This window comes from Sceloporus occidentalis, unplaced genomic scaffold, assembly GCF_023333645.1.
Source record: "Sceloporus occidentalis isolate IW3139 unplaced genomic scaffold, rSceOcc1.0.p SCAF_207, whole genome shotgun sequence".
Classification (NCBI taxonomy): Eukaryota; Metazoa; Chordata; class Lepidosauria; order Squamata; family Phrynosomatidae; genus Sceloporus; species Sceloporus occidentalis.
Window position 1 is genome coordinate 385,760 of NW_028317187.1, and position 15,569 is coordinate 401,328.

Below are 15,569 nucleotides of genomic sequence, written 5' to 3' on the forward strand. Positions count from 1 at the left end.
GCTTCGAACGTAAGCCGCATGTAGCTTCCTTCCTGGGTTTGACCTTCTTCCCCCTTCGTACTTTGTGATCCAGTAATTAAAATGTGATGCCTCTTTTTTCAGGAGTCCTGTATGATAATTAAACTAGGCGTTGTTTAAATGAAACGCTCTGCTTTACTGGAGCAGAGGAGAATTAGGTAGATATTCACAGCAGCTCTGCAGCCTTCCCAGCATGGCCATTTGTTTTATTAATGGTATTTACCTGACGGGTAACGGCTCCCGATTCAAAGGGTTTATGGTTTTATTGGATGGGCTGAATTCTTGTTAACTCCGGCACTGGCTGCATTCATTAGTCATTCTTTTTAGGGTTTGCAACATTGTGTCCCAGTAGTCCTTCCAGGATGCTGACCAATCAGGTCTCAGGGAGCCCCAGCCGGTCTCTGATTGGCCAAGTAGATAATCATCTTATGTTTGTGAATCAGAACACAGGGAACGAAAGGCAGCTTCTGATTGGCCAATGTCCATGTGACTAATGTTCCAAAAAAGAGGCAGGAAGGCCGGGTACTAGGGGCTGACTATGAATTACCCCGATCATGCATTCGGTACAGAAGCCCGTTTGACAAGTTTTGGTTTCCGCATCTGCATGATGGAATGCTTTATCGGCAATAAAAACAAATAGATGTTTTGGTTTCTTTAAGGCAGAAACAAGTCGGATAACTCACTCAGTACCTGCTTCTGGATGTTCTTTCCACATCCCAACAAATACGTTCTGTGTTCATTGTCCTCTGGGGCCGCCTTTAATACCAGATTTCTTTTCTGCCCCTAGAATGTGCATAAAGTAATGTAGTGTAACAAGCCCTTATCGGGGCTCAGAAAGCACAGTCTCTTAATTACCTTTTATTGAAGAATCCCTGCCGTGTAAATTAAAGTTTTCAGCCGTTAAGGTGATGATGCTGGCTTTCATTAACCCTTTCCTCAATCTAACAGTTACATAAGCCCCATGTGCAGGAGAAGGTTAATGGATGGGGTATACAATTTTTTTTGTTTTTCTATTTTTTTTATAAAAGCACAGCTTACACCACAGTGAGGGGATAATATATATTTGGCACAGGCTCTAAGTTAATGATTTTAATAAACTCTGCTAAACTTTGAACCACATGGTGATATTACACTTGTGCTCTTCTCCTACCCTTCTCACCCTGTTGGACGTTACCCAAGACTGTTTTGTACCCAAATACATAAATTAGTAGAAGAATTCCACGCATGCTTTTATTTTATATTAAATGCATACCTAAAGGAAATAAATTTGTGACTCTCCCCAAACAGAAATAAAAAGTCATATTAAATGCGCATTATGATGGACCGACTCAGCTGACGATTCATGAAGGTTGACCCTTCTTAAAGATGGATTATGTTTTGTGTTGGCGTCAGTAGGAGTTTTAAGCTTTGTTAAAGTAGTAAAACTTCTTTAGGTTGAGCGGTGGGCTTAGTTTAATTATCAGAGGACAAGGCATGAATGAGGTTCTAGAATACCGTGCCACCTTAACATTACTGCGGTGTTTAAGATGATCAGATTCCATGCGGCTTCTGTATTAATGCCCTTCTTACCCAAAATAAATCTGTTCGCTTTTAAGCGCTCCCCTAACAGCCTTAACTGAACGGAGAATGGCCTTCCCTGTTTTATATCAGAAGTCTGAATCACAGTTTTGTTAATTTATATCAGAATCGGGAATCACAATGTTTTAATCACAATCCCTATAGTTCGTCTGCATAAAGTCTATGTAAACCGTGACACGACGATACTGTATATATAGATAGGTGTCGAGCCTGGAGGCTTTGTGGAGGTCGCTTGGTGTCTTGGCTGCTCAGCTCCTTGAGTTTTAGTCAAAATATCCCTTTTATATAAATAATTTTGGGTCGTTCTATCTATATGTTGATATCTGAAGCTATGTCCGTATTTCTTAGCCAAAGCACAGTAAGATAAGATAAAAGACACAGCCCTGGGACTGTCGGCAAAGTAGAGACTAATTTCTGCAGTGATTGCCAATGCCATAAAAAGGAGACGTGACATTGACTGGAGAACAGAATTAGACGACTTCTATATAAACGCCTCACCTGCTCCATCGTACAAATGATTCTTCTCACTTCCAGACAGGCGGCTTGTGTTGTAATTGATGTTCATTTTTATGGATTCTGTACATTAACTGTAGAACTAAGTGGCTCTTAAACTCTGAGAGCCATCAATTAAGAGTGACTTCATAGCTTGGTCTGCGTGTGACTTCAGGAGAGTCTGATATCTGCTATTTTTTTAACCCATGCGTTGAAATATTCTCATAATGTTGACTTTTTTTTCTTGACTACGGCGTCTGCTGCCTGGGTGCGCTGCTTCTACGTTATGAGACTGCGAATCGTAGATGTAATGTAAGAACGTTTTAGTTTGCTAAAAGGGTATTGGGTAGAAGAGCCTCTCGGCAGAAGTGGTAACGGTTAATACAAGGGAATTGATACATGCAGGGGGATAGGCATATGAGCCTAAGACGAGACCAACGACTGCAGCAATAAAAAAAGGCAGACTAGATGGGCCGAATGGGTCTTATCTGCGGTCAAACTCTATTTCTGTATTGTTAATAATTGCGTCTTAGCTATGATGTCAGAAGTGTTGATGCAGATTTATGATATCATTATACAGTCCAGTTTAACCAGTCCTGATATATTAACCCACATCTTCTCGATAACCACTCTTTGGCTCTCATAAAATAAGGTCTTGGTGGCAACCTTCCTTCAGCCGTAACCTTTACCTACATAACTAACGTGGTGTCTCTATGGCCTAGTCTTAGCTTTTCTTTTCGAGGACTTGGGCGTATTTTGCCTTTTGTCACCTGGTGCCATCACAAATCAAGGGGGTGTCCTTCAAGATTTTCATAGATTGCGACCATTTCCATTTGCCGCTTACTCTAGAATAGCGGTCAAGTTTCAGTCCCGAAAATCCAACGTATTTGCACCATGGGGTGTGGGGTTTCACCCTCAACCCTTAAATTAAAATAATTTTTTATACAACTACTAATTTTTATGAAAACAGCATTTGTGTTTCACAAATATCTAAATGGAAGACTAGAGCGACCAAGCGCTTCAAGGAGACCTGTCACCCCACCAAAAAATGAAAATTATTATTATTAGAATAAAGAATGAAAATCAATTGTTCAGTGGTTTTTTTTTTTATATTTCAGGATATCTGCCGTGAATCTTATTATAGTTTTGAAAAGCCTCACATACAATTGTTCTGTCTGCTCTAGAATTATGTACCGATTGTTGAATTTGTTTGCGTTTATTTGAATTCCTCATGATTGTTTGTTCCAGACTTTAGACTTTTATTTCACATTTCTGTAGATATGTCCTCTCCGGTTTTGTTACTGTAAAAACGTTAACAAATGCAATAGGAATATTAAAATACTCTGTAAGCAACATAAAAAATGTTAAAAACATCTTTAGAAGAAGCCTATATTGACTGTTTTACTGTCCACGTGAGTTTTATTAGATACTTGGTCTTCATCAATTTTTTTCCATGGGGTCAGAGTTTCCTGCCACTAAACGGGTTAATTTTTACAGCAGTAAATCTGGAGTCAGATATATTCCCCACGTGCTCTTATATGAATATCAGACCCAAAATGAAGAGCACTTAATAATTCCTACACATACGCATTTGAATGTTCTAGAACACATCACATTAAAAGCTGGGAGAGAACCGACCGAGGCTCTATTATACAGAATAAGGAAGACCGTAGCCAAGAGATAAATGACGTTTCCCTGCAGTAACAATACCGTTTCCAATAGTTAGAAAAATATGCAATTAAATGAAAGGTAGCCACGAAGAAATGAGAATGGAGGATAAGGGAGCACCGTAATAATTAGGTTGGTGCCGGGAAGAACTTGTAAAAACTCTCAGGAATAGAGTCAATTCTGTAACCCCTGCTTTTATAACTCAAACCAAACGAAGGGGAAAAATGTTAATTATGCTAAAAAGACCCCAAAACACAACTTTCCACGGAAGACAAAGTGAGATTTGAGAATTTCTTAAAAGCATTTGTGGGCATTAAGGGGAGGGGGGGGGTACGGATTCCAGATAGTCTAATAAACCGCCCGTGAATTATGATTTCCTGAAAGCTAGACGCTTAAGCGAAACCTTTACAGAGTACGGAATACTAAGTCATTGCCTCCCCACCTTTTTTTTTTTTTTCATTTTGCATTAGGTTTCCGGGACTGGGTTCCAAAGGAGCTTCAGCGGGTCGGATGTGTAGAACTTCTGAACACAGTGCAAAGGCGCGTGAGGCCCAAACTCCATGTATTCGGTGGAATCCATGAAGGTAACTAGAACATACGTCATAGCGTAGGCTTACAGCTATCCTGAATCTAAGACAAGACCAAGGCCTGAATAAGGTTTAAGTCTTTACATCGGGGGGGAAAAACAGGCAGACAGGGGCCGAATGGGTCTGGATCTGCCAGCACATTCTCTGTTTCTATCTCAGCCCACCAACGGCTAAAAGGCATGCTGTTAAGGAGAAGGTATTGAGCTCATTAAAAGTGCATGCCCTGTTTATACAGACCCGAGAATAAAATCTCTTTACCTTGTACAAAGAGGATTATAGGATGCATTATTTCCGCGGTGGAGCTTAGAGCGCCGGGCTGTGTATCGGCCGCACGTCATCTGTAAACAGGGCCGGCCCAAGACTTAATGCCGCTTGTGGCGAAGTTTAAAATGCCGCCCCCCCCTTTGTACTTACCTTTAGACAGTCCTGCGGCGAGTCTCCCTGCTCTGCCACGGTGCTTGTAATGCTGAGTGCCGGATGTTGACGTCGCTTCCGGCGCTCAGCATTACAAGCCGGCACCGAGACCGAGCTAGAGGGCTCGCAGAGGAGAGAGAGGGGCGCCGAGCGGGTAAGCGAAAGTGCCTCTCAAAGTGCCGCCCCTTCAAAAGTGCCGCCTGGGGCAATTGCCCCACTCGGCTCCATTGTAAGGCCGGCCCTTTCTGTACATATTACAAACGTTACGTTTTTCCGCAGGTTATGGGATTATGACCGATGGATACACAACGTATGTCAACGCCTCCACGTGTACAGTCAGCTTCCAGCCAACCAACCCTCCAATTATTTTTGACCTACCGAACCCCCAAGGTTCATGAAGACCCAGACAGAAATACAAAAACTGCCATTTTCTTTTTTTTTGTCCTAATAAAACATGGTTTTTATTCCTGGTATCTCCTTTCAGATCCATTGTTGCTTTCTTTTCCGTTCTACTGTTATTTTATTTCAGGTACAAAGTGGAAAATTAAGAAAAAAGAAAAAAAACAAAAAAAAACTTATGCTGGAACATCTTAAACAAATATTTGTCACAAACTGCCATAGTGGTTTGTCCGCATCCCAGGAGGGTTTGTCATTCAGTACAAAACCAAGTATAAGCTATACAAATCTGCATTGAAGAACACTCCAGGATTTGCAGAAATTCTTTTATTTTTGAGTATTTCTCTTTTTTTCCTCTACCATTTGCTGTTGTCGGACATTGTTCTTTTGAATTCTTTGTCTAGGAGCACTTTTCTGTTATCCCCCCCCCCCTTTAAGTAGTTAAAACACTTGTTTTGTATGAAGAGCCCTTGGTTTTACCTTTAATTAAATTATTTTTATCTCGAACGTATTTGTGCCTGAAACAGCTGTAAGGATCAGGTGAGGCTTGTAAATGCGGACTCCTTTTAAATAGGGATATATATATATATATATATATATATATATATATATATATATATATATATAAAAATCCCTATTTAGATGTGTGTATTTAGTCTGGAAATATTGGCAGTGTGGCACCTGCAAATAATGCTGTGCCATACGTTTAAATTATGAAAGACGGGATACGTTCCCAAGTGTCTTATTCCTTTCTTTCCCCGATTCGGCTCTTTCTGTGTTTAAGGCATGTGTTGAAAGAAAAGCCAAAAAGGGTCAAATTTTTTTCCACATTCTAAAATTCTAAAAAATGCCCTTATTCTTCCCTTTTTTTTTTTTTCTTTTTTTTTCTTCTATTGCACTGTGTGTAAATGCACAAAAAAATAATGTTGCAAATAGCTCTCTGTTTTAAACCTGTAAATGCTTTCCCTCTTATGTTACTGTTATTGGACTTTAGAAAACATGCTGTTTGTTTGAAATGAATTGTGATATTATATATTTAGCTCCTTTATATGCAAATAAAATTGCAGGATTTTTAAATATGTTGCATGACTTTTTATATATATATAAATATATTAAAGCTGTTTATTATGGCTGTTTATTTTGTCTCTTTATTGTAATTTTTATTATACTGAGCAGATCGTAAACTTTTATTTCACGTTTCTGTAGATATGTTCTCTCCAAATATAATTGGAGATGAAGTTTAGCTTTATCCAGTTTTGTTACTGTAAAAACGTTAACCATTGTAATCGGTTAAATTTTGAAATACATTGTGTTTTGTACATAATGAAACGTTGTTTTCGTTAATCAGTGAATGAACGATTTTTGGTGTTTTCATTTTAGATAATTGCCCAAAACTTCGTAGTTTCCTTTACTGATCTTGTTCTAATGCATCGACTTAAGTCAGAAAAAAAGAGATGTAAGTACAAGATGATTAAGTCAACCTTTACATAGAAAGAGCAGAGCCATAATTACCGTTATTTTAACCAAAATGACCATGCATACAACTGTTACTGTATTAATAGTTTAACACCATAGCTCCAACATTTCAGGTCCCAATCATGACACCTGGGTTGAGATTTGGTCATAGGCGGGGAGTGGCAGTGCCTAGGGTGAGTGAAGTGGGTGGGGCCACTCACCCTCATTACCCTAAGAGCCCCCTTGTGACGCTTAGCTTCAGACTGCTCTCTGGGACAGTCGGGGGAGATGAGAGGATCCCGTGACCCTAAAACTAGAGAGCGGGGCAGCAACACGAGACAGCCAGACAGTGCCTAAAAATTAGGGCTCTTTTAGGGAGAGTTGAAGACTTGGGGATACAATTTAGTACAGTACAGTTTAAAATAACAAAGCTGTTCAATGGAACAAAAATGGTGACATTCAGATACATCATGGCCTTTCCTGTTGAAATCTTTTTAGCCATGTACACTTTATATATAAGTTACTTTGCACAGCAAGATATTTTTTTTTGCTGCGAAAACATAGACATGTTTAATAAAACATGTTTGAAGGGCACAAACCAACCATGGAGGCAGCACGAGTTGATCAAGAGTCTCCGAGCACGTGCCAACATGTGTATGTAAAATTACAGATATGGGAAGGTAGTAAGTTCTCCTAACGCTATCTCTGCCCGTGCCTCTCCTTTCTAGACACAGTAAAGAGACGGTCATACCCAATGACTCCAAGCCATATAGAAACATTGCTGATGGTTAATGCTTTAATGGGTTTATTTTGTGCCCAATGCATTTCCCCAATGATCAGACTCTGGACTGAACCCATTGATGACCTGCCAAGGCCATCTGCTAGACAAACGTTCCAGTACATGGAAACCGGGGGAGCCTATTGGATCTGTATAGATTTTCTTGTAGAAACACTCTGCAGGTCATTAAAAGGATGATATGGAATGTAGTCTTTACCAAGAAGCTTCAGGATCTAAATTTGAATCTCCCATTTCAACTTCAATGTTTAGTGTCTGTTTCCATTAGTCTAACGTCTCTTGTTAAGTACCCAGAAGCTTTTAGTTCATCATCCTTATAGCTAATTCTAAATGTTCTGAATTCCATTTAAAAAGTACGTGGAAAATCAGAGCCAAATGATGTCCTTTGTTTAGTAATGTAGTTTTTGGATTTTTACTTGGTATAGGCGGAAATGAACGAGACACACGTTACAAGCTCCGACTGCCTTTCTAAATTCAGTGGCACATGAGCGATTTATTTTGAAGGCATGTTATGACTGCATCAGAGTTAGGGAAGGAAGGGTATGAATCTATTTGGCATGAAGACAACTCCAGAATGTATCTTGGAATCAGCAGTAACTTGTGTAAATATACATGTTTGTATCGGCACAAGTGAGACTATCATCTAATATTGTTTTCGGTATAGAGCATTAAGTGTTTGGAGACAGACGCGTCATCACGAAGAAAACTTGGAAACACGCTCAGAATAGCTACTGAAATCATTTAAAGGGTACCAGGGTTTTCAAACACTGAATGGTAATCAATGAAAATGTAGGGAACATATGATTTTATGATGGACATTTTACCAAATGCCCCAGAGATCTCCACAAGGCTTGCTGCTGGTGTTCATGTATGGGCGCTTTACCTACCTCGTATCCCATTCAAGCCATGGAGCTGGGGGGCAGTCTGCAGAATTCCTCCATGCATTTGTAAAGGGGGGGGGGAACATGTTAATTTACTGGGGTGCACATGATGGCTGGAGAGTCCCTTTAAATTACCTCCAGGGTCTACTCATTTGTGTTGGAACCAGGAGGTCCATCTGCAGAAAGGAATCTCATAAAGATTCTCTTAGAGGTTACTTTGACTCTGATTATGAGTCCAATTACACTACACAGTGTCAATTTTGATGGAATTTATTACCATTGTAAGACATATAAAACCTCACTCTTGCTTAGATTATATCTCACCCAGCTATCTAACCACTCAATATCCATCTATGCTGCTCTTCTACTTTCTATTGGAATTCAGTGCCCTTTTTTTTTTTTTTTTTTTTACTCTTTTCATGCCAAACCCTGGTTTCCAAACATAATGTCCTGATTCTGCCTCTGGCTGTCATGACCTCTGATTTTTTTGTTCCTGGGTGTCCTGTTTTGTGCGATCAGACATAGACTGTCACATGTAGCCAGTTCCAGTTCTTTGATGAGGAGAGGAAGCTATCACCGGCCTGCTGTAAAGTGCTGAATATATCTACCGTCGTCTTTCACTGATCCTTGTGTGAGCTCATCGCCGTATGATCTGTCCTCCAGCGCAGGGGAACCAACAACAGCTGCATGCGAAGGAACATTTTCAAGCTCTGCATACATATCCCTGCTCCTGATTTGTCACAGTGAAGAACATTTGCTTCCAAACTGTTACAAGTTACACCATTTTGTTTTTTCTCTTTTTTTTTTTCTTTTTTCTTTTTTTTTTTCTATACACCCACGGATGTTCCATCAGATGAAAGCCTGTTCGCTTAATTTCTTCATTTATATTGTGACTCAACTAGAATACAATAATAGCATTACTGGGTAGAATTTAGGTGAAGCCTAGCAGTTCTCTAACCGTTTATCCTTACAATTTATTTAATAGATATTTTGACAAAGAAAAGAAGACGCATTCATGCGGTCCCTGGTACGTTGACCAATCAACCGTAACATTGAATGAGAGCTATGAGACCCGTTCCCCAAGACATTACAAAGTTATTATTTAGAAAGGATACATTTATAAAATTACATTTTATTTATCAGAAGGCCAGCAGATTCCATATTACAAAGAAAGGGGAAATAGTAAATTAGCAATAACAGGAACACAGATAGAATAAACCTCGTACATCAGGAGAATCATAAAAAATGTCAGATATTACATTGCATGTTTTTATATAGCGCTAGCAGATTCCGTAGCGCTGTTACAATCAGAGTCGGTAAAAATAAGATGGCTTGATTAGGATTGAGTGTTAGGAAGGAAGGTTGTCTTTTTGTGGGGTGGGACGAAGAGCAGCGGCAAGGCCATTGGGCGGCGCGGTGCGTGCACACCAGCCGCTTTAATGTCATTACTGGCCGGTGGAGGCGGACTGACGGCCGCGCAATGGCCGCTTTGAATTTTGCTTGCAGCCGCACAACAGCTGTGTTGAACGCGTTGTGGGGCGGGACGAAGAGCTGCGGCACAGCCATTGGGCGGCGCGGTGTGGTGACACTCAAGGGGGCGGGCTCAGCCTCTCGGAAGTGTTCCTCGTGACAGGAAAAGGATTGTCACGTCGTCGAGGAGAGCAGGACAAAAAAGCCAAAAACACAAAAATGTAAGTACTGGTATTAGTATTACCGAAATATAGTGTTAACCCTCTATATGCCACTGTGCCCCATGATATGCCTTTTGACCCCCTATGTGCCACTCTGCCTCCAGAAATGCCTTATACCCCTATATGCCACTCTGGCATTTAGGGGGTTAAAAGGCATATTATGGGGCAGAGTGGCATATAGGGAGGCATAAGGCATTTCTGTAGGCAGAATGGTCTATGAAATGCCTTTTAACCCCCTTAATGCCACTCTGCCTCCAGAAATGCCTTATACCTCCCTATATGCCACTCTGCCCCATAATACGCCTTTTAACCTCCTATATGCCAGAGTGGCATTTAGAAGGTTAAAAGGCATATCATGGGGCACAGTGGCATATAGGGGGTATAAGGCATTTCTGGGGCAGAGTGGCAAGCCTGGGGGCAGATGTGCATAACTGGGGGGGAAGGTTGGAAAATAAAAGGAAATAAAAACAAAATATTTTTCTCAATCATAGCTTTTATTAAAAAAAAATGTTTACATGAATTAACATTTACTGGTAAAACTTTTTTTCCTATAGGGTCCTCTTATATTCTTATATTTATTTTTTTCCTAAATTAATATTCAGATTTTGGGGTCGTCCTATAATCGGGCAAATAATACAAAAGGATGGGGTGGCTGGGGGTAATACACATGGCAGTGGGGGCCATCAACAATAGACAAGTGTGCTTCACATTAACCAATACAAAAGTGTTAGGGGCATCAAGGGGGGGCTAGCTGGGCCATCACATAAATCAATGCTGGGGGGGGCAATACACAATGGTGTGTGGGAGTAAATGCACAAAGGGGGCAATACACAAGGTTGTGTTGTAATGGAAAGACAGTAATCAATACTAAAGGGGGACCTGGCTGGGGCATCAATACACAAGGGGATTAATGACAGGGGGAGTTAATGACAAAGCAGAGTAGAACATACATGTTTTATGCTTCAGTGTGGCAGAGGCTGTCCTGGTGTGTGTATGTCTGGGTGTCGGTGTGTGCACTGTACTTACTGTAGTAATAAATTGATTTATTTAATGTTTACTTATCCAGAGATAAAACGCTCTCCTGAATTTGTAGTCACTTCAGAGGACAAAACCTTCTAGGCCCAGAAATGAGTGAGAGGAAAAGTAAAGGTATTGTGTTATTTACCCAATTTAGTTGTAAGGACTAATTTCGTTATTCCTGTTGGTTTTACAGTCCTTCCCCCTTAAGAGAGGACCTTTTACATAAACATACTGGCAGACCACTTTGCACCATGAACTGTGTGCATTAAAAAAAATAAAAATAATAATGTATCTGGGCTCAGGTATTCATTGGATGATGCAGCGCTAGAACAGTTGTGGTGGCATCAATAGCCAAAAGCTTCTTAAAAGAATATCGTGAAGAATAATATGATCACTGTTTTTTTTCCACTAAATAAAATGGAGCTTTTTCATCTAAAAATGTTTGCAGTAACAAATGTTTTGATTCCATTATGTGTAATGTATTTCATTTATTAGGGCCTTTTAACACTTTTGCTTTCTGGCATTTTAATACAAATAATGTGATAAAAAGAAATGTTTTATAGTTATTTGTATGGCAGATAGTGTGACTCGGGTATGTATAAGGGGTGTGTGTGGGTATAAGAGCTCGACCGCGAGATAAACTATATGGGGCCGGTCTCCAAATGTTTCCAGGGCTGCTTTTCATTCCCAGTCCGGCCCTGTATATAGTTCATATATAAATTGTGATTTTATTAATTTTATTTTATTGTACGTTATGATGGACCACCCCTGCCATAGGGAAGCTGTGCCTTTTTACACCAAAGAAAAAAGCTCTACACAGTTAAGTCGGTGCGATAAAATGAAGTCATAGTTTATTAAGTTTATTAAAAAATCCTGATTTTCAGTAACTGATGGCAGTCTAACGGAAGGTAAATGCTGATATGTAGAGGTCAAAGTCTTTGGGTACCGCCATGAGCTTCAATATTCCGTTCATTGAGAATTAAAGTACAGAAAATCCATCATTAAAACAGAGTTATTACGTGCGGTGTGGGGTATAAGAACGGCTGGCATTTCTGCCACTGCGCTCTGTATTTTAATAGCATACAGCATACTCTAGAATTCCATTCACACAATAGTTCTGTGTGTATTCACTGTGACCTGTGGCTTCCGGGTTTTGAAATATTTAGTAGCCTTTTATGTCCTCCGATAGCTACACAAAGATCATTTTTGACCCACTGTGCTCTTGAACCACGTGAAATAAAGGGATCTTTACACAGAACCAACCAACTTCACAAAATCACGGAGCACCAGGCTGAGAAAATAGTTTATGGACTTTAGCATGAACACAAGGCAGCACTCAGCTCCCTGATTGATGACAAAGTGAAGCGGCAATGCTAAACTAAGACCCTGGAGGGCCCCTAGGCACACACGCATTTGCACACACACTCATACGTACACACTAAGCAAATATGCTTACCTCCCAAGCGTGTGGCACCTCTTGTTTCCATGCGGTGAGAGAGTTGTGTCCCGCTATAACAGCCTGCATGCTGCAGCTTCTACTATTATGCTGCTGGCAGATTATCCATTTAAGCACCAGGGCCCTCACAGACTTGGAGGCCCCTAGACACATGCCTAGCATGCCTAATGGATAATCCGTAACCGTTAAGCTTCTTTCAACAAGCAAAATGTGAATCTCCTGCATAAACCAAGAAGATCTCGAGATAATGATTACACTGGAATGGTTACCAAACATGATAAACTGTAGAATATTAATACCCCAAAAGGAACTGATAAAAAGAACACATCTGCTTTTGTACCTGCCTGTACCAGTATGACTTATTTTGTATTCTCTCCTCATTTTATGTGCCGGGGCTGTATATATATAATATGTGATTCAAATACATGGATACATATGAAATAGTTTAGGTATAATGCATGCATGTCGTATTTGTTTCATCACATAGCCTGCTAAGCCGCTCCCTCGGAAGACAGAGAACTCGGGCATCTTGTACTGATAACTTCCCAAGAATTAAGTCTCACCCGAGGGAAAAGACTCTTACTTTTACTTGCCTGTGAGATATTAAACAGGTTGGGGCATTTTACGATGTGTAAATTACACTTTACTGAGAGGGTGGTAGATAAGTGGAACAGCCTCCCACCAAAAATGGTAGAAGCTAATACAGTAAAGGGAATTTCGACAGGCATCAGGACATGCATCCTGGATGTAACTGTAGTCCATCTTCTTACTATTTTAATTCAACTGCATCTTCTTAGCTTTTGACATCAAAGGCAGGGGAAATATGGCAGGGAAACTCACCCTTTTATAGCAAGTAACCCAACAATTCACCAGCCCAACGATGTCCTATGGTAATTCCTCCAACCAGTCCCTTCACCTCACCGTAGTTGTGCCGGGTACCGGATGACAGCTCACACGTGTTCATCGTTGAAGGATATCCCAGTCTCAAGAAGTTCTGCAAGGAAATCATAGGAGCCTAGTTCTCATTTTTCAGCGTGTCTGGAAACAAGCCTCTCTTGTATATTCTGTATCAAATCACGTATAAGCCATAAAGAGCAAACCAAATTTCTCCCTTTTTAGAATATATCTGCGAGTTTGGGCATTCTCCAAGTTAGAAGTTAATGTAGATATAAGTTTGGATTCATTTTTAACTGTTAGCACCCAATATACCCAAGCACTTGGCATCATAAGACTATAAAGTCTGGCAAACTATAGAACTTCAAAAACTTTTGACACAATGGTTGTCCTTTGGAAACATGAATGCAGATATTTTGATCTCTATGTATTGAAAATAATAAAATACCCTTTTTCAAGCAGTCTGGGCATGTCCTTTGAATGACTGACATGGCAGGTGCTCTAAAAAGACATGTTCAATATTCATCTCTCTGCTGTTGTTTGCCAAAGCCTATTATCCGGCAAAAATAAAGTTTGGGATTAGGAGGCTTCTGAGTTATTGTGTGAGACCCTGCGAAGCTGCGATTCTTAGAGACCAGCTGCTTTATGGTACTCCGACGCACCAGCGTCACAATGTGTCTGCTGGCTATTCGGACTCCGAAAGGCTGTAGAACCATCTTGAGCAGGAATTGAGTTCCAGATGGAACCACTGTGTAGCCTATTGTCTCCAGCTGGGAATATCAAATGCCACTCAATCGCCAGCTGAGAGTCATATCTTCCACATTCTTCTACATAGCATATCAGAGCATCTGTAGTCTACAGCCAAGAGCATTACGTCATTAATCTCTTTAAATTTAAAACAGGTTATGGTCAGCAATACATGCAAATGTTCATAATGTATATAGGTTTTCACGTATGGATTCCCAAGGCACGACGCCTGATCTACAGTAATTGCAAAGTGTTTCTTAAATCCTGATGGTATGATGATTAGTGTCTATAATAAAGCACAGTATCATCTGCAAATAAGACCCAGCTTCTCTCTATGCATGGTCCACGCTGTAACAAAGAAAAAAAGAATATGGCAACTTTGATAATTTTGTTCTTTTTGAGGTTTATGTAATTTATAGCCAAGCACAACATACTCGGAGCAGACGGTTTGCGGAATAATTGGGTCATATACTCAGTGAAAGATTTTGATTGAATCATCGAGCCAATACATACATATAAAACCGTTCCAATGTTCCCCCAGTGTTTAACTGGAAAATGGAAAATGAAAAGCAATATATATTACCCAAAACTGGATTTTTTTTTAAAATTTTGTTTTACATTCAAAGAAGGGATACTAAAACGGAAGGCTCTAATAATATGCCTTACCAGAAAAAACTTCAAAGTAGCAAAAGGAAAAGCTTGCATTTTTTTTAATCGTCTTTTTAACCTGAATTTACAAACAGCTTTCAAAGATAGTGGTGCAGAAACCATGGCGGCTTTCATAATACACCATGTTCTTTATTTATTTTATTTCTATTTCATGTTCCAACATTATCCTACTGAAAGAAACGAGCAAGGTCCTACTGTGTTTACTAATGGTTGACTAGTAGGCAATAACTAAAGAAAGCGGGTTGGGTAGCAAGATGCTCTTCAGTAGCTAAAGTAAGCCTAGGAAAACAATAAGACGCAAAATAGACCTTTTTCCACCCGATCCCATTTCCCAGACATGGGTTTCAGAGGAATAGGACATGACTGAACCTGTCCTTCGACCCCTTCCTTGGATTGTCCATTGTCCTACAGATATTGCCCAGTTGGCTGGGACATTTCAATGTGTACTGGTCTGGGATGGAGGCACCTTGTATTATTATCTTGGGCTCCCGGTATGTAAAGCTACATGGGAATTCCTACCAATTTTGTTTTTCCATCCATCATTCCTGAAAGAACCCACAGATTTGTCTATATATGTGTTCTCGTTGGCAGGGTTTGAATCACGATGGTAGATATTTGTACAGTTTGCACCAATCCAACATTCCAATGGCCTTACCTAAATAATGTCATCATTGAAACGCTGTCATCCCATGGATTGCAATCAAATAGCGGGATAAAACAGAGATGTATTGGCCAGGATTCCGTAACCAAGAACGCATCATGCATTTTTATTTCATGGTGTCTCTGCAATCTGTTGAAGGATCACTA

At 40.1% G+C, this 15,569-nt stretch overlaps 1 protein-coding gene across 1 annotated transcript in view; it reads left to right on the forward strand.

The window, feature by feature from the left end:
- LOC149277646 (metallophosphoesterase MPPED2) overlaps positions 1 to 5,155 on the forward strand; it is a 47,803-nt gene extending 42,648 nt beyond the window's left edge. Inside the window, exons 5-6 of the mRNA XM_089502640.1 lie at positions 4,227 to 4,340; positions 5,037 to 5,155. Coding sequence (XP_089358766.1) covers positions 4,227 to 4,340; positions 5,037 to 5,155 — 233 coding nt within the window. The remainder of the gene's footprint in view (positions 1 to 4,226; positions 4,341 to 5,036) is intronic.
- The last annotated feature ends 10,414 nt before the right edge of the window (positions 5,156 to 15,569 follow it).